We start from the raw sequence: 26,451 nt of genomic DNA on the forward strand, positions 1-26,451 counted from the left end.
AAACCCATCTACATCTACATACATACTCCGCAAGCCACCTTATGGTGCGTGGCGTAGGGTAGCCTGTACCACTACTAATCATTTCCTATTTCCTTTTCTGTTCACTCGCAAATAGAGCGAGAAACGACTGTCTATAAGACTCCATACGAACGCGAATCTTTCTAATCTTATCTTCATGGTCCTTACTCGAAATGTACGTTGGTAGCAATAGAATGTTTTACAGTCAGCCTCAAACACCGGTTCTCTTAATTGCCTCAATAGTGCTCCTCGAAAGGAACGCCGCCTTCCCTCGAATGATTCCTATTTGAATTCCAGAAACACCTACGTAATACCTGCATGTTGTTCGAATATACCGGTACCAAATCTAGCAGCCCACTTCTGAAATGCTTCGATGTCTACCTTTAGTCCAGCTTGGTGCGGAAGTATAGCTGTGATGACGGGTCGTGAGTCGTGGTTGGGTAGCTGAGTCGTTGGAGCACTTGCAGTGGGGTGCAAAAGGCACGAGCTCGACTCTACGTTCGGCACACTGATTTTATCTGCTACAAAGTTTCAGCATCATTCGTGTTCTGTGCTTCGCGAATTGACCCACAATTACGCTGGTGTCCCCGTTATTGAATTCCGAGCCGGCCGGAGTGGCTGAGCTGTTCTAGGCGCTACAGTCTCAAACCGCGCGACCGCTACCGTCGCAGGTTCGAATCCTGCCTCGGGCATAGCTGTGTGTGATGTCCTTAGGTTAGTTAGGTTTAAGCACTTCTAAGTTCTAGGGGACTGATGACCTCAGAAGTTAAGTCCCATAGTGCTAAAAAAAATTGAATTCCGAAATATAGTAGAGCTATTACAGCTAGAAAGAAATAAAGCTCTATCTGATAAAATGTGACAAAAACATTACTTTAAAAAACACATAGTACACTGCCTAACGAGCTTTTATCGGTGCAATTTCATTCACACTTTTAGATGAGGATGTAAGGTCTTGTAATAATACGAGAGTTATTCAGAAAGTAAGGAACGATCAAACGAGAAATGGAAAACACAGTGAAAATCTGATGAAGCTTTGCACAGATGTGTTGGGCACTCTGTCTAGTAGGCCCGTCGATCGCATGATGTCGCTCTTTTCATTTCTGAGCTCACAGTGAGAACGCAAAGATGGCTAGAAATTAGCGCCTCCCTCCAAGTATGAGGGCGTGGCGAAAGATTTCGCCTGAAGCTATGCAATCCACGTAACATAACTGTCATGCGGTTCGTTCTACATGACAATTCTCTGCCGCACTCTGCAGGGTCAATGCAGATGCTCCTGCAGCGTTTTCGATAGGAAGTGTTTGATCACCCACTATACAACCTGTAATTGGCTACCCCTGAGGTTCATCTCTGCTCAAATGAACCGCTGGCTACGAAGACAATATTTTGACACAGACAACGAGCTGCAGTCCAGAGCAGAAAATTGTCGAAAAGCACTGGCGGCTGTCTTCTATAACGAGTGAAACGTCCCCTTAGAAAAATTTATGAATTACAGTGCTGATAAACCTCTTACATCATTTGACTTTCAAACAGCTGAGCAGAACTGAACGTACTCAGACATTTCTTCTTTACTTATTCTGATCAACTCTAAACTGACACACAATATTATTTGGCGTAACGCAATCTGACTTTCAATAATACCTACAAAAGAATGGCCCTGACTAACAATAACCTATACCTTTCATGAATCACTTACCTCACAAAAATCTTCGTTACTCGAACTACTGCAATACAGCGAGCGCCAATACTGCCAGCTAAATAAAAGATTCTAACTACTGAAGGCAGTAACTACTGATGGGCATAATTAGCAAATGAAAGATTTTGATAGAGAAGAAACAATGTATTTACCATAATAATATTCAAAAGTCATCATATATATATATATATATATATATATATATATATATATATATATATGATATACAGTATTACAAATTTACTCTTTCTGATGGAAACACGTCCAGATCGTCCGCTCTCAAAATTCTGCCATCTCTCTCCCCACATCAAATGGTTCAAGTGGCTCTGAGCACTATGGGACTTAACATCTGAGGTCATCAGTCCCCTAGAACTTAGAACTACTTTAACCTAACTAACCTAAGGACATCACACACATCCATGCCCGAGGCAGGATTCGAACCTGCGACCTTAGCGGTCGCAAGGTTCCGGACTGAAGCGCCTAGAACCGCATGGCCACCGCGGCCGGCTTCTCTCGCTACATCCACCACTGCTGGCGACTCACCTCGAACTGCGCAACGCTACGCGCTGTTCACATCCAACTGCCCAACAGTACAATAGCAAATATTCCAACAATGCAAACCAGCCACAGACTGCACACAGCACAGTCAGTGATTTTCATACAGAGCGCTACGTGGCGTTACCAACGTAAAAACCTAAACAGAACACGAGGAAATCGAAAAGTTGGTACATCGCTACGACAGATGTCTAAGTCTGAGCGGCGACTGTGTAGGGAACTAACTGGAAGGTGTAGCTAAGCGATGCAAATAAAACAGTTTCGATTTTCACTGTGGTTTCCATTTCGCCACCTATCGTTCCTTTCTTTCCGAATAGCCCTCGTACTTATTCCACGTATTACTATCACAGTCCAAAAACAGCTTGATAACCGAAAACACATACCCTGTTAAACCTTATCGACAGATGTAGGACTAACCGAGGTAGCAACTTTGGAAGGTCTGACCGTAGAACACGCGTCTGCGGCGACCGTGTGTGTCGGATGTAACTCGAACGGAACAGCGGCTGCAGCACGCGGTGTGGCTGAATGCTGGCAGCTGTCTCACACCCCACCATCACCTTCCGCTGTACAGTCAGATCCTTCAAAAGATATCTACAGTTTGGAGCTGCAGTCAGCGCAGCCATATACTGCACATTACGTCTGTAATGCGATGGAAAGCGTTGGTTCTTTTTCTGCTACGAAATAAAATTATTTTACGAGATTATTCGATATTCTTTTAATCGGCATATATTAACAGGAAGAATAGGCAGTACTTCAGCATAGCAAAGCGATCATCGCTATAGAACGTCTCTCTATGATTCTTACGTGTGCGTAGCGGTATAGTCACCCAGCTGCTACGCCTGTGCGGAGTTCTGATCTACCAGAATGTTGAACACAGTGCTAAAGTGTGGTTCACGCCGACTGAGTGCGATGAGTAATGCCGTGATCGATGCTCAGATAACGAATTAGTATGGCCCATGACATCCTCCAGACATCGTCCTACTTGGCATTAAGGTCACTATCTTGGAGATACGTATACATGGGAATGCAACACTCGAGGTTGTTCTGGAGACTCCTCCAATTATTTACTTCATTCAAGTGTTGTCAAAGGGCGCTGATGACCTCGATGTTGAGCGCCCATAAACCCCAACACACACACACACAAGTGTTGTCAAGTGTTATCGAATTGGGCCAAGTAGTTAGAAAATTAAAAATTTCACGAAATTACTTGTTTGCTTCTCTGGATGTACAGTCGTGGACAAAACGAGCGAGACCCCTCGCCTTTTCGTTATGCTGATCCGCACAGCTTTAAAGTCTGCTGCACAGCATAACAGGCAAGGCGACGAAGTGCTACCAACATACTATGCAAGTTCGCTCAGCTGATTTGCTGAGATAGCTAGGAGAAACTCGCGCTTCGCAGACGCCACAGCATCGTCTGCCACCACTTCGCGGGAAACGAAATACCTCAAGTATAAGTCAATGTGTTGTATTCGCATATCTGTGACTACGACTTGGATCTAAAGTGTGGTTATGGATAGTACGTATGCCCAGATTGCGAATCTAACATCATGAATAAAGACAAGGGGAAATGAATTAGGCGTCCTTCCTCTTCCGTAACATCAAATATATTTTAGTTATTCTTTCTTAAATGGACTGAGCAGAAAATCATTCACAAGAAGTGAATAACTTTTTAGTAACAACAGATGATATTAACAGCTTGCCGGCGCGGGTTAGCCGTGCGCTCAACGGCGTCATATCGCGGACCGCGCGGCTCCCTGCTCCGTCAGTTCAAATCCTTCCCCGTGCATAAATGTGTGTTAGGTTAGGTAGGTTGAACTAGTTCTAGATCTAGGGGACTGATGACCTAAGCAGTTTGGTGGCATAGTTCTTAGAGCCATTTTTTGACCTTTCGCGTAAATTTTATTTACATAAATGGCCTATCTTTAGATTACGTTGACATAGCTCACTTTTTGACACCACCCAAGGACCGTATACCGCAGGAACTGCGATACATTTCCGCTTATTATGTCCACCCGTACTCCAGGTAACGGATTTTAAGGGTTGGGTAGACAAATAGACGGCCAAGAAAGTGAGAACACAGTTACTGAAGATGAGGGCGGCATAATAATTTCCCCTACTCTTTATTCGAAATGTTCCAGTTGAAGTCGATGCATCAGCATATTAATCGTAGCTACGCTTTCGTCCAAATCACGTTTACAGGAATGCAAATAAAATCCATTTGCCTAAACACGTGGTAATTCAGATCCCTCTATTAATGCCACAGCGTTTTAGATGTGCGAGCATACCCATTGCTAGCTACCTTATGGAACACTTCGGCTAATGAACGTTTTCTGGCTGTGGCACGTCTAATAGAGAATTCGAAACATTGTAGAACACGTTTGGCAGCTACGTCGCCGTTTATTACCTGGGGTGGTGCAGAATTATCCTACTAAATTTACTCGCTAATAATAGTTTTTTATTTCGATAAACATCTCGAATGACTGTCACATAAGAGGTGACATAAAGGTAGACAATTCATATTTTTGAGTCCAGACTGCTCTATGCAACAGAAACTGCAGATCATTTTGCCATTTTCATTGCGAAATTGCCGGCTTATTCATGTCTGGGGTAATAACAGAGGGCTGTTTGCCTGGTTTGTATGCTGGCGTAGTGAAAGTTGCTTGCTACTGCAAGGGAGGTCTGGTTTGTTTTCGGTTCTAATCTCGATGGAGGCATATAGACTATCAGTAAAGGAATTTTAAGAAATTTTCGCGCCCCCAATACGTTTTATTGCTACCTTTATTCTGTACCGGCGCCCTGTGGATGTCGATATGAAACTCTTGTAGAATTTCATACTTGTTACTGCCTACTTTTTCCGCTTCTGTCAATAATTAAATTGACTTAAGTGTAGCACTGAATGATTTTTAACTGAATTTCGTTATGAATCTTCACTCATTGCTAAATTTGCACACTTTCACGGTAGGTCAGCAACGGTAATCCAGTATGACTGGTCTGAACGTTGACACAGACAATTTCGCGGCCGAATGCGCATAATATTTTGCTAATTCGTAACGATCTGGGGTACCTTGTCTTACTAAAACAGTATTCTCGATAAGCTGAAATTCATTTTTATTAGTGCAGTTCATACTAATTAGCGTTTCGTCTTTCATTTATATCTTATATTTAGTTGTTGTGGTTAACACACTAATCAGCATTAATATAGTCTTACACATGATTGAAAACAGTCTGACAAATTTCGGATCGTTTTCAATTTCACGCCTGTGCATAGTATGTTGTTAGCACTTCGTCGCCTTGCCTGTTATGCAGTGTAGCAGACTTTAAAGCTGTGTGCATCAGCATAACGAAAAGGCGAGGGGTCTCGCTCGTTTTGTCCACGACTGTACTTTAAAACTACAGCAGATACATGACTGGGACATGTTTTATTAGATCCACCAGACCAATGACAACAAAATAAATTGAAATCCTGCTTTACTGAACCTCGTACAGATTTGCGATGGCTTCATATTGGCGAAGTTGCTAAATTTCAGGCAAAATCTTTTATTAGCCATAACTCCGTTACTAAACATTTGCGGACCTATGTTTATATGAACTTTTTTCTTTAGTTTTACTTGCAGAATAACATATAAAATATCTCCACATCATCGTGAATCACCCTGTATTACTGAATGTACCTGCAAAGTTATGCACTGTACAACATATAGTTCGGGAGATATGACGTTTTCTACGTGTGGGTTTGATTTGTTAAAGAATCGGACGTGGGGCTTTGCTGGTAAAGTAAGAAACGAACAAGTTGTCGAAGAAATAAGCAAGGACAGAAGTGCGTTGAAGACCCTTCCCAGAAGAAGAAACAGGTTAGTGGGACATCTGCTGTGGTATAGCTAGTGCTGCAAAGGGGAGCAGAGGGGAAAAATAGAAGTAACAGGCAAAGGCTAGAATATTTAGGACGTAACAATTAAGTAGAGATGACAAAGTTAGCCCAAGATTTGGAAACGTGAAGGACAGGATCAGGCCACTCACGAGACTGATGACTTCAAAGAGAGATCTTGCAGCTAGAATCGATGGAAACGTTGTCTTTAGAAACACGAAATACGTTTCTTACAGGAAGAATTTTCACTTGTCTGCAGCAATTCACACAGCAACGCACTAATTATTATTTCTATTTTACTTATTTGTCAGCTTCCGTGGTATCATGCAAAACAAACGTACGTGGTCATGGATCAAGTCAGTACATAGCTTACGCCAATTTGATCAGAAAATTTACAAACAGAAGACCCTGGTATCCCGAAGGAAGCTGTATATATTCTCTCAGTCCTAAGAATTTAAAATGCTCGACTTCGATGACTATTCGATCACATTTGGACACTAAAAGTCTGCTTTTACAGAACCGTTTTGTAAAATAATCAGACGTATGAAGCTGTTTTACACAACGGAGTAGAAAAAAAAAAGGTTATGGCTGCCTATAGCACACACCGTCGATCGACAGCAAAGGCTATATACTAAATTGTTACTTGGACTGATTTAGCGGTGACGTGATTGGCGCGTAAATAATTGGATTGGCTTGGATTGATTTGGGGGAAGACACCAAACAGCGACATCATCGGTCTCATCGGATTAGGGAAGGAAGTCGGCCATGCCCGGACAAAGGAACAATCTCGGCATTTGCCTAAAGCGATTTAGAGAAATCACGGAAAACCTAAATTAGTATGGCAGGACGCGGGTTTGAACCGTCGTCCTCCCGAATGCGAGTCCAGTGTACTAACCACTGCGCCACCTCGCTCAGTACGCGCGCAAATGATATCACACTGCCTGTAGCTGTCAAACCGGGGCGTATGTGTGTCGTGGCGATGAGGGAGGTCACTTGTGCTGTTGGCGATGTATTGTGCCTCTCTTTCCTTCTCCTGCAAGTTATGAAACCATCTGTTAACTAACTGCTATACACCTTTCGTCATAAGAATAAACCTCATGTAAACATTACACTATGTATTCTTCCACGTTTGCTGGAACCTCATCGGATTTCTTTTACGTTGAGCGGAAGCCAAGCTGTCTCGAGTACAGTCAAGTACGATAATGAGAATATGTTTCAAGCTGTGCGTTACGCGTACGTCGACTCATCGATAATACGGAGCAACAGCTTTACCGCCGCATTTAATTTGGACAGCACTGGCCAGGCAAGTGATCCAACTAACCTGCAGTGATGTGAACAGTTGCAGTAAGGACGTAACAAGAGACGAGCAGAGAAACAATATAGCCTTCAATGTCATTTAATTTTTGAACAGAAGGAAATAACATATGGCAAAACTCAGGTGATACGCTTCTTAGGTGACCGGACGGAAAACACTACGTGTTCCCGATCATAGCTAACATAGTATTGTAATTAAAAACAAGAGCGATGAAATTTCCTGACTTGAACAAGGGTAATTTTCTGCATGAGCTATGTGTGGTATAAAAGGGCGCTGCTGAGCTTTCACCAAGTAGTTGAACCAACTGGAGGTATTACAGTCGTCTGGTAATCTCTGAACTCCATCCATATAGGAGTACATTTCTGTATTGCTACGTTAATAATGAGGCAATCAGTAACAGAATCCCAAGCCACCAAATAGTCCATATTTCCTCCTCCTCTTTTATGACGTGCTGTTCTGCATTTCGCCATATGACGTGTAACAAAGCTTCGTGCATTAGTTCCACTACGTCTGGCAGCTTAAATGTCTTCTTATTTCTCACGACAAATCCGTTAACTTGGCACCAGATCAATTCCACGGGTTTCAGATTGCAGTGTTAAGGTGACAACTGTAAAAATGTACCATTTGTACAATGTGCTCGACGCCGTGAAAATGATTGTTATTCCATGTTTCTACTACACTGATCGCCCTGGCTCGTGTGAGACCATATCCATCCTACAAAACAACGGGCATACTCAAAGAGCATTTAATTTTTGATTTCTTAACTTCAACAATATTTAACAATCTATCACAAAATATTGATAACTAAGAACGTGTATTTGCAATGAAAACCAGAATTTCGCGTGCGATATGTAATTAGAAACTAGAAGACGTGCATTTTTTCTTAAAAAATGATGGTTAATTATGAGTTAATTACCATTTATTTGAGCATTTCCTATACGCCAAGCATATAATTATAATACTATCCGTTATTTTTATTACATACTGTTTCTCGTAAAACGTCAAAGCTTATTTCTCTCTGTAATCACGTGATAAACGTTAACAACAACTTGTTTGTCGCCATTAGCGGCATGCCGCCTGCATGTTTCACTACCAAGCAGCAAGCATCTACATCTACATCTACATCTATACTCCGCAAGCTACCTGGCGGTGTGTGGCGGAGGGTACTTTGTGTACCTCTATCCGTCCTCCCTTCTATTCCAGTCTCGTATTGTTCGTGGAAAGAAAGATTGTCGGTATGCCTCTGTGTGGGCTCTAATCTATCTGATTTTATACTCATGGTCTCTTCACGAGATATACGTAGGAGGGAGCAATATACTGCTTGACTCCTTGGTGACGGTATGTTCTCGAAACTTCAACAAAAGCCCGTACCGAGCTACTGGGCGTCTCTTCTGCAAAGTCTTCCACTGGAGTTTATCATCTCCGTAACGCTTTCGCGATTACTAAATGATCCTGTAACGAAGCGCGCTGCTCTCCGTTGGATCTTCTCTATCTCTTCTATCAACCCTATCTGGTACGGATCCCACACTGCTGAGCAATATTCAAGCAGTGGGCGAAGAAGTGTACTATAACCTACTTCCTTTGTTTTCGGATTGCATTTCCTTAGGATTCTTCCAATGAATCTCAGTCTGACATCTGCTTTTCCGACGATCAACTTTATGTGATCATTCCATTTTAAATCACTCCTAATGCCTACTCCCAGATAATTTATGGAATTAACTGCTTCCAGTTGCTTACCTGCTATATTGTAGCTAAGTGAAAGGGATCTTTCTTTCTATGTATTCATAGCACATTACATTTGTCTACATTGAGATTCAGTTGCCATTGCCTGCACCATGCGCCAATTCGTTGCAGATCCTCCTGCATTTCAGTACAATTTTTCATTGTTACAACCTCTCGATATACTACAGCATCATCCGCAAAAAGTCTCAGTGAAATTCCGATGTTATCCACAAGGTTATTTACATATATTGTGAATAGCAACGGTCCTACGACACTTCCCTGCGGCACACCTGAAATCACTCTTACTTCGGAAGCATTAGCAGTGTCATCCATTTTCACGGTACGGATTAACAGCGTTTACAGAGACTGTGACTACACGATTTTTTAAATAAAAATTACTTAGCTAATTTATGATTAAGGAAAACATTGATGGCTGTTAATACATCAGAACGTCTTAAAGTTTCATTTACAGTGACATAGTAATCAGATATCTAACACCTACTTCCAAGAGCGGAACACACCAGTGTACGAGAGCTACGGCTGCTGATCAGTCATCGCGTTTGTGTTTGTTTAATTAGGATTATTCTTATGATGAACGAAGTAGAGAACTCTGCATGTACAATTTGTTAGTTACCTTTGAGACTGGTGACTCATCCTTATCTGTCATTTGAATGAGAAACCAAAATAAACTTAGATGGAATATTACTTCATTATACGGCAATAATCTTACATCTGGTGCAGTAAAATCATATTTCAATGATACAGTATTTTCCAAATAATTGTTTCTTATACGTTCTTAATTCAACTTATATGGCGTTCAGACGATTATTACCAACAACATACTTTGGTATTTCATTCCTGAATTCAACATTTATGTATTTAATACTTTTGGGTGTAACAGGTGCAGACTTCGGTAATGTGCCCGTACATGAATATATTCACTGCTCTAAAACATTCAACTGTACTGAAACTGTATGAATGTGTTACTGAACTTTGTTTTTTCCCGTGTCTTGAATTCACGTGTGCTGTAGTATTAATAAAATCAGATTATCTGTCACATTCATACAGTTTCAGTTAACGTCATTACCATCATTTCTCCAAAATTTAATTGTCTACAGCTTCAGTTGAAAACTTTGTGCAGTTGTCTGGAATTTAAAAAACACATTGGGCCAAGTGGTTGATAAATTAAAAATTTTACGAAATTACTTATTTCCTTCTCTGTATGTTATGGAAAACTACTGCAGATACACGTCTAGGATATGTTTTATTACATTCACCAGACCAATAACAACAAAAGAAATGGAAATCGTGCTTTACTTTAACCTCGTACAGTTTCCTGATGGCTTCATATTAGCGAAGTTGCTAAAATTCAAGCAAAATCTTTTATTAACCTTAACTCCATAACTAAACATTCGTAGACTTATGTTTATATGAATTTTGTCTTTAGTTTTACTTGTATAATAACATACTAAAATATTTGCATATCTTCGTGACTCACCCTGCATATGAGGACACTGACTGCAGAATGTGTTTCGAACAAAGTTAACATTAGAGAAGAAATTAATTAAAACGTCGTACTTGATGCTGCAGTGTTGCTGCACGAAGAGGGAAAATGTAGCAAGCGAAAACCTTTTTGCCTTTCATCATTTTGTAGGGTAGGTCAGCGAGATAAAGTACGTAAAGGTTTTAAATTATGTGCGTAGCTAGTCGCAAGTTGCTAAAAGTGCTCTCAATTTCAAATACTGGAAGAATATAGGTATGGATACTACCGTGCCTTCAGTTACGCTACCTGAAGACATAATTACACGAATTTGCTAACTGTAATACTTAAATCACTGTATTAAACCGTGGACATAAGATTATAGCTGTTAATGACTAGATTATGACAGCATTTTACGTTTTTAAGCTCGGTCAATAACTGTATGAAATGCTGAAACTCTGTTCCCTCTGGAAGCCTTGAGATAGTCAACCTGCAACTGTAACTGTGCCCGGATTAGCCGTTGGGTAACATACGGTCCTGGTAGATGCGTCCACTTAATCATTTAACACTATTCGGTAGCAAAATGGTTCAATTGGCTCTGAGCACTATGGGACTTAACATCTATGGTCATCAGTCCCCTAGAACTTAGACCTACTTAAACCTAACTAACCTAAGGACATCACACAACACCCAGTCATCACAAGGCAGAGAACATCCCTGACCCCGCCGGGAATCGAACCCGGGCATGGGAAGCGAGAACGCTACCGCACGACCACGAGCATTCGGTAGCAACTCATTTCAAATAATACAAGGTTCTTCTTCTACGGACTTCTGACAGCCCACATTTCACTTCCATGCAATCCTGCGCTCCAGGCACACACATTCAGGAACTTAATTCTCAGTTCCACATCAGTATTTCATACCACAGCACTTTTACTGAAGAAATGTTTCTTCGCCCTTTGCTACTTTTGATATCTATCTTTTTCCAGGGATCCTGTGCTGCTGCCGCAATGTGTTCCAGCATTAATAATGTATTCTGGAAGTGTATCCATTACACTTACATCGAACTTTTTAGCCGCATTATACCTCAGTTATAGTGCAAATATTACCTGATACAGTGCATTACACTTGGAGGATACTGCGTTCAACGGCATTGGTATATATTGGTTTGTGCATTCAGATACGACTGCAATAGTTCCATATATCTATCCGATAGAACACTCTGTGTGATATTCGTTTTTCTCAGTACACTACATATAGCAGGACGGTGATAGCGTTGAAAGTGACTTGTGGAAATCACAATCAATATAGAAAGCTTGCTCATCGTTGACAGTGAAATACAGCAGATGTGAAACCATACTTTGACAGTCTTACACTATCATCACCAACTCTGAAACTGCGTGATGTCACCACCCATGGGTTGATACAGTGGGTGGTATATGTTTCACTTCACGATTGCGAGTATTACATTCTGAAATACTGTAATACGAAACTAGTTCATCTTAGCTTTATTTATTGTTATTCCACTTCAGCGATCATGTCTAAAACACTCTTTTACATTGCCATTCGATAGGACGCTCCGATCCTGGTCTAGTGTTTGACATTCTTTTAATCAATATGCATTGACATGAACAAAAAAAACACTGTAAATGCAAGGTATTAGCATTGTTGTACATTTCTGCTATTCCTGAGTAGTCTCAGCATTACGGTAAACCACTAATAGTGATAGCGTTTGAGAGCTGTACATTTTGGTCACACAGTATGATTCCACTCTGTTCTGAAACTTCTCTCCGTAAACCCATACAACAATTTCAATGTATACTGAGAAGTCTTTTTAAAACTTCCACTGTATTTGTAGTGGCTTTGGGCTAATGATCTTTTTCATTCACAGTTCCATGTGATCAGATTGAGATCACATTAACCATTTCAGACTCTCTGGATACAATTGCGTACGTTAACTTTTACTGTATCTTAGCTGCAACAAAGGTCTTTTTTCCCAATGGGAACCTGAGGTACACATTTGTGAACGTTCAATCTTTTCATCATGCGCAAATGCTACCAACTGTTGGACATCACTTGCGGCGTCGCATTGCATTACAAACCGTATTAAGTTCCACTCACTTGGTGGTGAATTTCCTCATACACGCACGCCTCATTGACGTTACTGACACGCAGTTCTCAGCCGGAAAAAGCTACAGAAAAAACATGTGTACAAATCTTAATCTTAAGGCGTACTAAAATTGTTTTGTCGGTCGAAAGAATAGTTAAATTAAAGTATTTATCTGCGTAATATTTCACTCTATTACGATAAGCTTACATACACCAGTTAGTAATCAAGCCTTACACTAAGCTTTACAAAGTCTGACTGGAACCGCGCAGGTTCGAATCTTGCCTCGGGCATTGATGTGCGTGATGTCCTTAGTTTCGTTAGATTTAAGTAGTTCTAAGTTCTAAGGTACTGATGACCTCGGATGCTAAGTCCCATAGTGCTCAGAGCCATTTGAACAATTTTTTTTACAAAGTCTGAAAAGTTCACGCGCACACCTCATTCATAGCCGTAGTAAGTTCATAGTAATCCTTCACCGAAATTTTACAAACGGATTGTTTCTTTTAGATCTGCTCGCGCACATGTTGCTATTATCAGTCTCACGGAACAAAGTGTTCAAGTTCGCGAGTAAACAAAACGCCACGCGATATTTAAATGTTTTAAACGCCACCAAAAGTTCTGAATTTCACCCTGTGCAGTAACTCGAATTCTCTTCCACACTCAACGGCACTTCTAAAACATTTTAGTACGTAAATATCACAACATTAATAAATTTCAACGGAGCACATATCAATAGGTCTGACCACTACGAAATCAAAGCCCCGATTCCACTCATCTCTCTCCACAAACGAAGCTTCTACTTCCCAAAAAATTGGCAAATATGCTAATTTCTGATTGACGGAGAGACATCACAGGCAATCGGAAAGCAGTATCAAACCCGTTGACTCCCGCGCATTTATAGAGAACCAAACAAAACTCATCACTGAATCGGAAGAGTAAATTGCCCTACATAAACTTAGGAAACCCAGAAATATACAATTCCCTCTTAACAAAACTATTTTACCGAAGTCATAATCTCATTTTCCCAGTACCATAAACTGACGAAATAGTTTATAATAAATTCCCTGGTACGAATAACTAACATACACGTAATTCTCGAATTACTTCACTGTATAATATAAAAATTGACATGGAACAGTACTTAATATCAAACCTTCATTCACTCTCATAATTAAACACAATAATAGTAGTAATTAACAAACAATTAGAAAATTAAAAAAAACGGAAGTAAAATTGACAGAATTTTGACTGCAGCTCAGTGTCTGTCAGCTAGTGACCTCTATCATATCGCATAGAAACTACACACACTCAAGCCATAGGACACCACCTGTCTTGAGAGTGACTCATACTGTACACCCGTTCACAGATCTCCCATCTCAATAGGGACGATGTAGAGGCGCTAAGCCTCGCACTATGAAAATATCAGCAAGTCATTGTAGCAGTGCGCAGCAACTCGTGACCAATAGTATACACGGATGTGGTTGGTTCGCTATATTCCTCTGTGTAATTGAATATTGTTAGTGTTATTTTGCATGGCAACTATTGAACGATCATTTTGCTATTTATTACAACAGAGAATATTTCGTAATTCGTTATTTTATTCCATAAAATGAAGCCAAGAGAAAAAAGTATGTTTTGAAAATGGGTACATATTTTTCTATAAATCTTGCATTTAAAATCATTAAAAAATCATCTCAGAGCGTTAAGACATAAAGAAAACTTTTCTGTCCCACAGAAAAAATTCAAGTCTGAAAGGTTTAATTTTTAGTGATGTGACTGAGATTATGTGCTATATGGAACTTAGTCTAAATGACATGGTTTTCATTCCCCTGTACACCACCTTATCAGCGGCTATGAAGTTGTTCCAGGGTGAAACTCTTTGGCCATAAGAATTAGGAGTATGATGGCTAGTGCACCAGCATTAAACAGTACATAAATAGTACATCCCAGCTGAACTTCTGAAATCTGGAGGAGCAAAACTTAATCAGGAGTTGTATAATCTTGTTTTCAAACATGTACGAGCAGGGTAAAATTCCTACAGACTTTGAAAAAAACATTATGATCCCCATTCCAAAGAAGGCAAATGCTACAAGATGTGAAAATTATAGGACGCTCAGTCTAGTTACTCACGCCTCTAAAATAGTAACCTCAATTATCCCAAAACGCATAGAACAAAAAGTCGAAGCTACACTCTCCGAAGATCAGTTTGGATTCCGGAAAGATAGAGGAACCAGAGAAGCAACATTTGCTCTAAAACTAATAATAGAGAAACGACTAGATAAGAACCTGACAACATACATAGTTTTCGTAGATGTAGAGAAAACCTTTGATAATGTTAAATGGGATAAGATGTTTGAGGTACTCAAAAAAGTAGGAACAGACTATAAAGACAGAAAACTGATATGTAACCTGTACAAAAACGAGACAGCAGTTATCCGTGGACGGTCAAAACAAGAAAAGGTGCAGACACGGAAACGCGTCCGACAAGATTGCGCAGTATCCCCTGTTATCTTTAACCTATACATTGAAGAGGCGCTGAAAAAAGTAAGGGAAAATTCACAGACAGATGTAGTAATTCATGGCTAACGAATAGACATGATAAGATATGCCGATGACATAGCTGTCCTAGCTGAAAGTGAAGAAGATCTTGTAGTCCTACTGAATAGAATGGATAAAGCTATGGGGGAAGAATATAATATGAGAATTAATAAAGCAAAAACAAAAGTAATGGCGTGCGACAAAAGTCCAAGTTCATGTAGGCAATGAACTGCTTGACCAAGTTAATAAATTTACTTATCTGGGCAGTAATATTACAGGGATGGAAAGAGCAATGCAAAAGTGACAAGTAGAATTGCTCAGGCAAAGGCTGCTTTTAACAGGAAGAGAAACATCTTAACATCTAAGAGCATCAGCCTTGAAATCAGGAAAAGATTTTTGAAATCATATGTGTGGAGTGTGGCATGGAAACATGGACTCTCGGGACAGAGGAAGACCAGAAGCTAAATTATTTTGAAATGTGATGCTATAGACGCATGCTCAAAATAAAATGTGTCGACAAGGTCACAAATGAAGCGGTTCTGGAAAGAGCAGGTGAGAAGAGAAGCTTCTGGAGTTTCATTGTTAAAAGAACAGTGCAATTTACGGGCCATCTATTATGACATAAAGGACTCCTGAACACAATCATAGAGGGATATGCTGAGGGAAAAAGACCAAGAGGAAGACCGGGGCTTAGGTAAATGGATCAAATCGTGATAGATGTGGGATGTAACACCTATAAAGAAATGAAGAGAAAAGCTGAAAGACGCACATAATGGAGACAAGCTGCCATTGTAGCTGTTGCAAACCAATCCTTGGATTGACCACTACAGAAGAAGAAGAAATAGTATACACATTAATGTTGGTTATTCAAACTTTTCAAACAGCATCATGCTTTCTGCATACATTTTTTGTGGTGGCTGCGCAAATTTGCCTAACTCCTTGAACCAGGGTTTAATATGTATAATGATTGTGTATTTCTAAGAGATGATAGAGTATACCATTTGTTTGGGTCCATGAAAATTCTGACGCATCCGTGATCACATACAGACTTACACCTAAGAGACTCGCATTCGGGAGGACGACGGTTCAATCCCGCGTCCGGCCATCCTGATTTAGGTTTTCCGTGATTTCCCTAAATCACTCCAGGCAAATGCCGGGATGGTTCCTCTGAAAGGGCATGGCCGACTTCCTTCCCCATCCTTCCCTAATTCGATGAGACCGATGACCACGCTGTCTGGTCTCCTTCCCCAACCAACCAACCATCCAACTTACACCTAAGAGACATTAGTAATAATAAGTAATTCCTCTTCACTGTGTTGCCAGGTTTCAGGTGCTTATAAAACAGGCCTACAGATGCTGTTTCATCATTTGCTGTTTTATATCATGTGGAATAGTCTTTAGTTTAATTATTTTGCATGTCAGCCTATGTTTATATAAAATAACAATCTACTCCACAGTTCACATTTGTGTGGCTGGTGCAGGGATTACAGGCCCGCTGCACGTTTGTTCAAATAACATAATAAACTAAACTAAACTCCGCCCGAACAGGCAGTAGAGGCCCAACGGTACTGACCGGCCGCCGTGTCATCCTGAAACCACAAACGTCACTGGATACGTATATGGAGTGGTATGTGATCAACACACTGTTCTCCCGGTCGTATATCTGGTTACGAGACTGGAGCCGCTACTTCTCAATCCTCAGTTTGCCTCGCAACGGCTGAGTGCACCCCATTTGCCAACAGCGCTCGGCAGGCCGGATGGTCACCCATCCAAGTGCTAGCCAAGCCCGACGGCGCTAAGTTCGGTGATCTGACGGGAACCGGTGTTACCACTGCGGCAAGACCGTTGGCTCAAATAAAATAATGTTCATTAGAAAATGTGACATGACTTGGGTGTCTAGCGGTTTGGAGAAATAAAAGCAGGAATAATCTACGAGGTGCATTCAAGTTCTAAGGCCTCCGATTTTTTTTCTCCGGACTGGAAAGAGATAGAAACATGTGCATTGTTTTAAAATGAGGCCGCGTTCATTGTCAATACGTCCCAGAGATGGCAGCACCGTACGGCAGATGGAATTTTACCGCCAGTGGCGAGAATGAGAACTGTTTTAAATACTTAAAATGGCAAGGTTTCGTTACTTGAACAGCGTGCAATCATTCGTTTTCTGAATTTGTGTGGTGTGAAACCAATTGAAATTCATTGACAGTTGAAGGAGACATGTGGTGATGGAGTTATGGATGTGTCGAAAGTGCGTTCGTGGGTGCGACAGTTTAATGAAGGCAGAACATCGTGTGACAACAAACCGAAACAACCTTGGGCTCGCACAAGCCGGTCTGACGACATGATCGAAAAAGTGGAGATAATTGTTTTGGGGGATCGCCGAATGACTGTTGAACAGATCACCTCCAGAGTTGGCATTTCTGTGGGTTCTGTGCACACAATCCTGCATGACGACCTGAAAATGCGAAAAGTGTCATCCAGGTGGGTGCCATGAATGCTGACGGACGACCACATGGCTGCCCATGTGGCATGTTGCCAAGCAATGTTGACACGCAACGACAGCATGAATGGGACTTTCTTTTCATCGGTTGTGACAATGGATGAGACGTGGATGCCATTTTTCAATCCAGAAACAAAGCGCCAGTCAGCTCAATGGAAGCACACAGATTCACCGCCACCAAAAAAATTTCGGGTAACCGCCAGTGCTGAAAAAATGATGGTGTCCATGTTCTGGAACAGCGAGGGCGTAATCCTTACCCATTGCGTTCCAAAGGGCACTACGGTAACAAGTGCATCCTACGAAAATGTTTTGAAGAACAAATTCCTTCCTGCACTGCAACAAAAACGTCCGGGAAGGGCTGCGCGTGTGCTGTTTCACCAAGACAACGCACCCGCACATCGAGCTAACGTTACGCAACAGTTTCTTCGTGATAACAACTTTGAAGTGATTCCTCATGCTCCCCACTCACCTGACTTGGCTCCTAGTGACTTTTGGCTTTTTCCAACAATGAAAGACACTCTCCGTGGCCGCACATTCACCAGCCGTGCTGCTATTGCCTCAGCGATTTTCCCGTGGTCAAAACAGACTCCTAAAGAAGCCTTCGCCGCTGCCATGGAATCATGGCGTCAGCGTTGTGAAAAATGTGTACGTCTGCAGGGCGATTATGTCGAGAAGTAACGCCAGTTTCATCGATTTCGGGTGAGTAGTTAATTAGAAAAAATCGGAGGCCTTAGAACTTGAATGCACCTCGTACTATGTGATTCATCTACATGTGGTAACTGATACAGGTCGTAGTACGTTTCTTGAATAAGGTTTATAAATGGTGGCACAATGTAAAATTAAACATGACATCAGTACAATGGTTTCATAAAGTACAGAAATGATATCACACTGCCTGTTTCTGTGTAACCGGGGAGCATGCAGATCCTGGAGTTGGCGGAGGTCGCTTGTGCAGTTGGCGATGTATCGTGCCTCCCTCCTACTCCTCCTGCAAGTTCTAAAGCCACCCGTTAAGTCACTGCTAGAATGTTGCGTGTAACATGCTCTATTTCCTTCGTTTTTGTATTTGTTACCTTACTCACTGGTGACACATATTTATCACGCATTTGAATGAGAAATAAAAAAATTGTGGTGAAGTATTATTATATTACACAGGGTGTTACAAAAAGGTACGGCCAAACTTTCAGAAAACATTTCTCACACACAAATAAAGAAAACATGTTATGTGGACATGTGTCCAGAAACGCTTAATTCCCATGTTAGAGCTCATTTTAGTTTCGTCAGTATGTACTGTACTTCCTCGATTCACCGCCAGTTGGCCCAATTGAAGGAAGGTAATATTGACTTCGGTGCTTGTGTTGACATGCGACTCATTGCTCTACAGTACTAGCAACAAGCACATCAGTACGTGGCATCAACAGGTTAGTGTTCATCACGAACGTGGTTTTGCAGTCAGTGCAATGTTTACAAATGCGGAGTTGGCAGATGCCCATTTGATGTATGGATTAGCACGGGGCAATAGCTCAAAAATGGTTCAAATGGCTCTGAGCACTATGGGACTTAACATCTGTGGTCATCAGTCCCCTAGAACTTAGAACTACTTAAACCTAACTAACCTAAGGACATCACACACATCCATGCCCGAGGCAGGATTCGAACCTGCGACCGTAGCAGTCGCGCGGTTCCAGGGCAATAGCCGTGACGCAGTACGTTTGTATCGAGACAGATTTCCAGAACGAAGGTGTCCCGACAGGAAGACGTTTTAAGCAATTGATGGGCGTCTTAGGGACCACGGAACATTCCAGCCCATGACTCGCGACTGGGGAAGACCTAGAACGACGAGGACACCTGCAATGGACGAGGTAATTCTTCGTGCAGTTGACGATAACCCTAATGTCAGCGTCAGAGAAGTTGCTGCTGTACAAGGTAACGTTGACCACGTCACTGTCTGGAGAGTGCTACGGGAGAACCAGTTGTTTCCGTATCATGTACAGCGTGTGTAGGCACTATCAGCAGCTGATTGGTCTCCACGGGTACACTTCTGCGAATGGTTCATCCAACAATGCGTCAATTGCATTTCAGTGCAAATGTTCTCTTTATGGATGAGGCTTCATTCCAACGTGATCAAATTGTAAATTTTCACAATCAACATGTGTGGGCTGACGAGAATCCGCACGCAATTGTGCAATCACGTCATCAACAGAGATTTTCTGTGAACGTTTGGGCAGGCATTGTTGGTGATGTCTTGATTGGGCCCCATGTTCTTCCACCTACGCTCAATGGAGCACGTTATCATGATTTCATACGGGATACTCTACCTGTTCTGCTAGAACATGTGCCTTTACAAGTACGACAAAACATGTGCTTGATGCACGATGGAGCTCCTACACATATCAGTCGAAGTGTTCGTACGCTTCTCAACAATAGATTCGGTGACCGATGCATTGGTAGAGGCGGACCAATTCCATGGCCTCCACGCTCTCCTGACCTCAACCCTCTTGACTTTCATTTATGGGGGCATTTGAAAGCTCTTGTCAACGCAACCCCGGTACCAAATGTAGAGACTCTTCATGCTCGTATTGTGGACGGCTGTGATACAATACGCCATTCTCCAGGGCTGCCTCAGCGCATCAGGGATTCCATGTGACGGAGGGTGGATGCATGTATCCTCGCTAACGGAGGATATTTTGGACATTTCCTGTAACAAAGTGTTTGAAGTCACGCTGGTACGTTCTGTTGCTGTGTGTTTCCATTGTATGATTAATGTGATTTGAAGGGAAGTAATAAAATGAGCTCTAACATGGAAAGTAAGCGTTTCCGGACACATGTCCACATAACATATTTTCTTTCTTTGTGTGTGAGGAATGTTTCCTGAAAGTTTGGGCGTACCTTTTTGTAACACCCTGTAAATCATTAATCATACACTGAGTGCAGCTATCTTTCACTGATACAGTATTTTCCAACGGTCTAAATTCTACCTGTATGGCGTTCTAACCAGCAGGACCAACAAGACACGCTACGGTCGCAGGTTCGAATCCTGCCTCGGGCATGGATGTGTGTGATGTCCTTAGGTTAGTTAGGTTTAAGTAGTTCTAAGTTCTAGGGGACTGATGACCTCAGAAGTTAAGTCTCATAGTGCTCAGAGCCAGTTGAACCAACAAGACATTTCAGTATTCCATCCAGAGGCGGTTTAAGGCCCAAGCGACGCAAGGCGATTGGGGCTCCATGCTGAAAGCGGCACCAAAGGCGCACAGTTCTAAGATTTTTATACAGGATATGTCCCAATTAGCAGCGGCCATCTGGGGCGCCAAGCTGACAGGGGCGGCAGGTGCGCCCAAGTGCAAGGTTTGTGTACAGTACGTATAACATTAATAGTGAATTCTGACACTGAAAGTTTGTGCGGGTAAAGGGGGAGGCTTTTGACGAAAAACGCTCTCGAACTAACCCTGATCCGAGCCCTAAATTCTACATGTATGGATATAATAGTTATAGGTACAACAGGTGCAGACTTCGGTACTGTGTGGATACATGAATTTATACACCGCTCTAAGTCATTCACAAGTATACTGTGCTCATGCACATAACACGCTACATCATTATACACAGCTTTAACACACGGTTACCATCGGCTCAGTCTGTCAAACACAACTGATAATGCGCTCCCTCGGTTACGAAATTTGACAACAATTGAAGGATGTAGAGCCTCCAGATCCAACATCGAGTGTGGCATTCCCGTAGACATCTACACTATGTGATCAAAAGTATCCAGACACCCCCAAAAACATATGTTTTTTATATTAGGTTCATTGTGCTGCCACCTACTGCCGACTACTACATATCAGCTACCTCAGTAGTCATTAGACATCGTGAGAGAGCAGAATGGAGCGCTCCGCGGTACTCACGGACTTCGAACGTGGTCAGGTGATTGGGTGTCACTTGTTTCATACTTATGTAAGCGATATTTCCACACTCCTAAACATCCCTAGGTCCACTGTTTCCGATGTGATAGTGAAGTCGAAACGTGAAGGGACACGTACAGCACAAAAGTGTACAGGCCGACCTCGTCTGCTGACTGACAAAGAACGCCGACAGTTGAAGAGTGTCGTAATGTGTAATTGGCTGACATCTATCCAGACCATCACACAGGAATTTCAAACTGCATCAGGATCCACTACAAGTGCTCTGACAGTTATGCGGGAGGTGAGAAAACTTGGATTTCATGGCCGAGCGGCTGCTCATAAGCCACACATCACGCCAGTAAATCCCAAACGACGCCTCCCTTGGTGTAAGAAGTGTAAACATTGGACGACTGAACAGTGGAAAAACGTTGCGTGGAGTGACTAATCACGGTACACAATATGACGATCCGATGTCAGGCTGTGAACATGGCGAATGCCCGGTGAACGTCATCTGCCAGCGTGTGCAGTGCCAACAGTTAAATTCGGAGGCGATGGTGTTATGGGATGGTTGTGTTTTTCATGGAGGGGGCTTGCTCCCCTTGATTCAGGTCAGGACTCTGTGCAGGCTAGTCCATTACAGGCATGTTATAGTCATGTAACCACTCCGCCACAGGCCGTGTATTATGAACAGACGCTCTATTGTGTTGAAAGATGCAGTCGCCATTCCCGAATTGCTCTTCAACAGTGGGAAGCAAGAGGGTGCTTAAAACATAAGTATAGGCCTGTGCTATGATACAACCACGCAAAACAACAAGAGGTGCAAGTCCACTCCATGCAAAACACCACCACACCATAATACCTCCGAATTTTACTGTTGACACTACACACGCTAGCAGATGACGTTCACCATGCATTCGCCATACCTACACCCTCCCATAGGATCGCCACATTGTGTACCGTGATTCGTCAATACACATAACGTTTTTTCACTGTTCAATCGTCCAATGTTTACGCTCCTTACACCTAGCGAGGCGTCGTTTGGCATTTACTTGTCCGATGTGTGGCTTATGACCAGCCGCTCGGCTATGAAATCCAAATTTTCTCACCTCCCACCTAACTGTCACAGTACTTGCAGTGAATCATGATGCAGTTTGGAATTCCTGTGTGATGGTCTGGACTAATGTCTGCCTGTTATGTACTATGACCCTCTTCAACTGTTGGCGGTCTCTGTCAGCCAACAGACGAGGTCGACCTGTACGTTTTTGTGCTGTACGTGCCCCTTCCCGTTTCCACCGCACCATCACATCTAAAACAGTGGAACTAGGGATGTTTAGGAGTGTGGAAGTCTCGCGTACAGGCGTATGACACAAGTGACACCCAGTCATCCGTTCACGTTCGAAGTCCGTTAGTTCCGCGGAGCGCCGCATTCTGCTCTCCCACGATGAGGTCGCTGATATGGAGTACCTGGCAGTAGGTGGCAGCACAATGCATCTAATATGAAGAACGTGTGTTTTTTGGGGTGTACAGATACTTTTGACCACATAGTGTATATGACTGTTAAGTATGGAGCTATTGAATCAGCTATGAAAGGATCCTAGTTAGTGTACAGTCTGAACCAGAAGACATGCTTTTATTAAGTGATTTAAGTTGCTTCACTACTCCGAGGATATCTACTTCTAAGCTACTCATGTTGGCAGTTGATCTCGATTCGAATTCTGCATTATTTACTCCGTCTCCTTAGGAGAAGGAATTTCGGAAGACTGTCTTTAACAACTCTGGTTTGGCAGCACTGTCATCGATAGTATTTCTACTGCTATCGCGCACAGAAGGAAATGAAAATTTCCTGCCGTTAGCATATTTTACATACCACCAGAATCTCTATGGATTTGTTGTGAGGTTTTGAGACAAATTTTCGTTGTGAAAATTATTATAAGCAGCTCGTATTGAATTCCGCTCTACATTTCGAGCTCTTGTAAGAGATCGCCGATCTTGGAGATTATACGTTCGTTTAAATTTGTATACTTTTCTCGTTGTTGCGCAAGAGTGTCCTGACCTACTTTGTGTACCAAGAGGAATCAGCTCCGTCGTTAGTTAACGTACACTACTGGCCATTAAAATTGCTACTCCACGAACATGACGTGCTACAGACGCGAAATTTAACCGACAGGAAGAAGATACTGTGATATGCAAATCATTAGCTTTTCAGGGCATTCACACAATGTTGGCGCCGGTGGCGACACCTACCTCGTGCTGACATGAGGAAAGTTTCCAACCACTTTCTCCTACACAAACAGCAGGTGACCGGCGTTGCCTGGTGAAACGTTGTTGTGATGCCTCTTGTAAGGAGGAGAAATGCGTACCATCACGTTTTCGACGTTGATGAAGGTCGGATTGTAACCTATCGCGATTGCGGTTTATCGTATCGTGACATTTCTGCTCGCGTTGGTCGAGATCCAATGATTAGCAGAATATGGCATCGGTGGGTTCAGGAGGGTAATACGGAACGACGTGCTGGATCCCAACGGCCTCGTATCACTAGCAGTCGTGATGACAGGCATCTTATCCGCATGGCTGTAACGGATCGTGCAGCCACGTCTCGATCCCTGAGTCAACAGATGGGGACGTTTGAAAGACAACAACCATCTGCACGAACAGTTCGACGACGTTTGCAGCAGCATGGACTATCGGCCCGGCGATCATGGCTGCGGTTACTCTTGACGCTGCATCGCAGACAGGAGCGCCTGCGATGGGAACTCAAAGACGAACCTAGGTCCTCGAATGGCAAAACGTCATTTTTTCGGATGAATCCAGGTTCTGTTTACAGCATCATGATGGTCGCATCCGTGTTTGGAGCCATCGCACTGAACGCACATTGGAAGCGTGTATTCGTCATCGCCATACTGGCGTATCACCCGGCGTGGTGGTGTGGGGATGCCATTGTTTACACGTCTCGGTCATCTCTTGTTCGCATTGACGGCATTTTGAACAGTGGACGTTACATTTCAGATGTGTTACGACCCGTGGCTCTACCCTTCGTTCGGTCCCTGCGAAACCCTACATTTCAGCAGGATAATGCACGACCACATGTTGCAGCTGCTGTAAGGGCTTTTCTGGATACAGAAAATGTTCGACTGCTGCCTTGGCCAGCACATTGTCCAGATCTCTCACCAACTGAAAACGTCTGGTCAATGATGGCCGAGCAACTGGCTCGTCACAATACACCAGTCACTACACTTCATGAACTGTGGTATCGTGTTGAAGCTGCATGGGCAGCTGCACTTGTACACGCCATCCAAGCTGTGTTTGACTCAATGTCCAGGCGTATCAAGGCCGTTAGTACGGCCAGAGGAGGTTGTTCTGGGTACTGATTTCTCAGGATCTATGCACCCAAGTTGCGTGAAAATGTATTCACATGTCAGTTCTAGTATAATATATTTGTCCAATGAATACCCGTTTATCATCTGTATTTCTTCTTGGTGTAGCAATTTTAATGGCCAGTAGTGTATTTGGTATAAATCTCTCTACTGCTGCCGATCTTCCTGTACGTATATGCCGATTAATCGAATTTCGAATAACCTGGTAAAATAATTTTATCTCGTTGGTGGAAACAAACCAACGCTTTCCATCGCTTTACAGGCGTGATGTGCAGTATACCGCTGTGCTGACTGCAGCTACAAACTGCAGTTATGTTCTGAAGCAGCTGGCAGAGCTGTGGCCGTGGTGGAGGGAAGTAACACGGCTGCCAGCATTAAGCCACACCGCTGCGGCGGATGCTGACAAGTACACGTGTTGCGGCCACTATTCCGCTCGTGTGGCATCGGACACACACGGTTGGCGCAGAAGCGTGTTCTGCGGTCTGACCTCCGTAAGTCGCTACCCTGCTCGGTTCTACACCTGACGACAGAGGTTCCGTTATGAAGCCGTTTTTGGACTGTGATAATAATACGTAGAATAAGTGTCATTACAAGACTCTACATCCTAACTGTGAATGAAATTCAGGTCGTTCAATGAATTCGAAAGTAAAGTTCTATGTACTGACTTGGCAGACAACCCTAAGAAATTTTGGTCTTATGTCAAAGCGGTAGGTGGATCAAAACTAAATGTCCAGACACTCTGACCAAAATGATACTGAAACAGAGGATGACAGACTAAAGGCCGAAATACTAAATGTCTTCTTCCAAAGCTGTCTCACAGAGGAAGACTGCATTGCAGTTCCTTCTCTAGATTGTCGCACAGATGACAAAATGGTAGATATCGAAATAGACGATAGAGGGATAGAGAAACAATTAAAATCGCTCAAAAGAGGAAAGGCCGCTGGACCTGATGGGATACCAGTTCGATTTTACACAGAGTACGCGAAGGAACTTGCCCCCCTTCTTGCAGCGGTGTACCGTAGGTCTCTAGAAGAGCGTAGCGTTCCAGAGGATTGGAAAAGGGCACAGGTCATTCCCGTTCTCAAGAAGGGACGTCGAACAGATGTGCAGAACTATAGACCTATATCTCTAACATCGATCAGTTGTAAAATTTTGGAACACGTATTATGTTCGAGTATAATGACTTTTATGGAGACTAGAAATCTACTCTGTAGAAATCAGCATGGGTTTCGAAAAAGACGATCGTGTGAAACCCAGCTCGCGCTATTCGTCCACGAGACTCAGAGGGCCATAGACACGGGTTCCCAGGTGGATGCCGTGTTTCTTGACTTCCGCAAGGCGTTCGATACAGTTCCCCACAGTAACAAAGTAAGAGAATATGGACTATC

The 26,451-nt window shown here is 42.6% G+C and overlaps 1 protein-coding gene across 1 annotated transcript in view; it reads left to right on the plus strand.

Moving 5' to 3' along the window:
* LOC126471277 (activating signal cointegrator 1 complex subunit 2 homolog) overlaps positions 1 to 25,466 on the plus strand; it is a 95,026-nt gene extending 69,560 nt beyond the window's left edge. The window contains exon 3 of the mRNA XM_050099396.1: positions 25,361 to 25,466. Coding sequence (XP_049955353.1) covers positions 25,361 to 25,466 — 106 coding nt within the window. The remainder of the gene's footprint in view (positions 1 to 25,360) is intronic.
* The last annotated feature ends 985 nt before the right edge of the window (positions 25,467 to 26,451 follow it).

This window comes from Schistocerca serialis, chromosome 3, assembly GCF_023864345.2.
Source record: "Schistocerca serialis cubense isolate TAMUIC-IGC-003099 chromosome 3, iqSchSeri2.2, whole genome shotgun sequence".
NCBI classification, from domain to species: Eukaryota; Metazoa; Arthropoda; class Insecta; order Orthoptera; family Acrididae; genus Schistocerca; species Schistocerca serialis.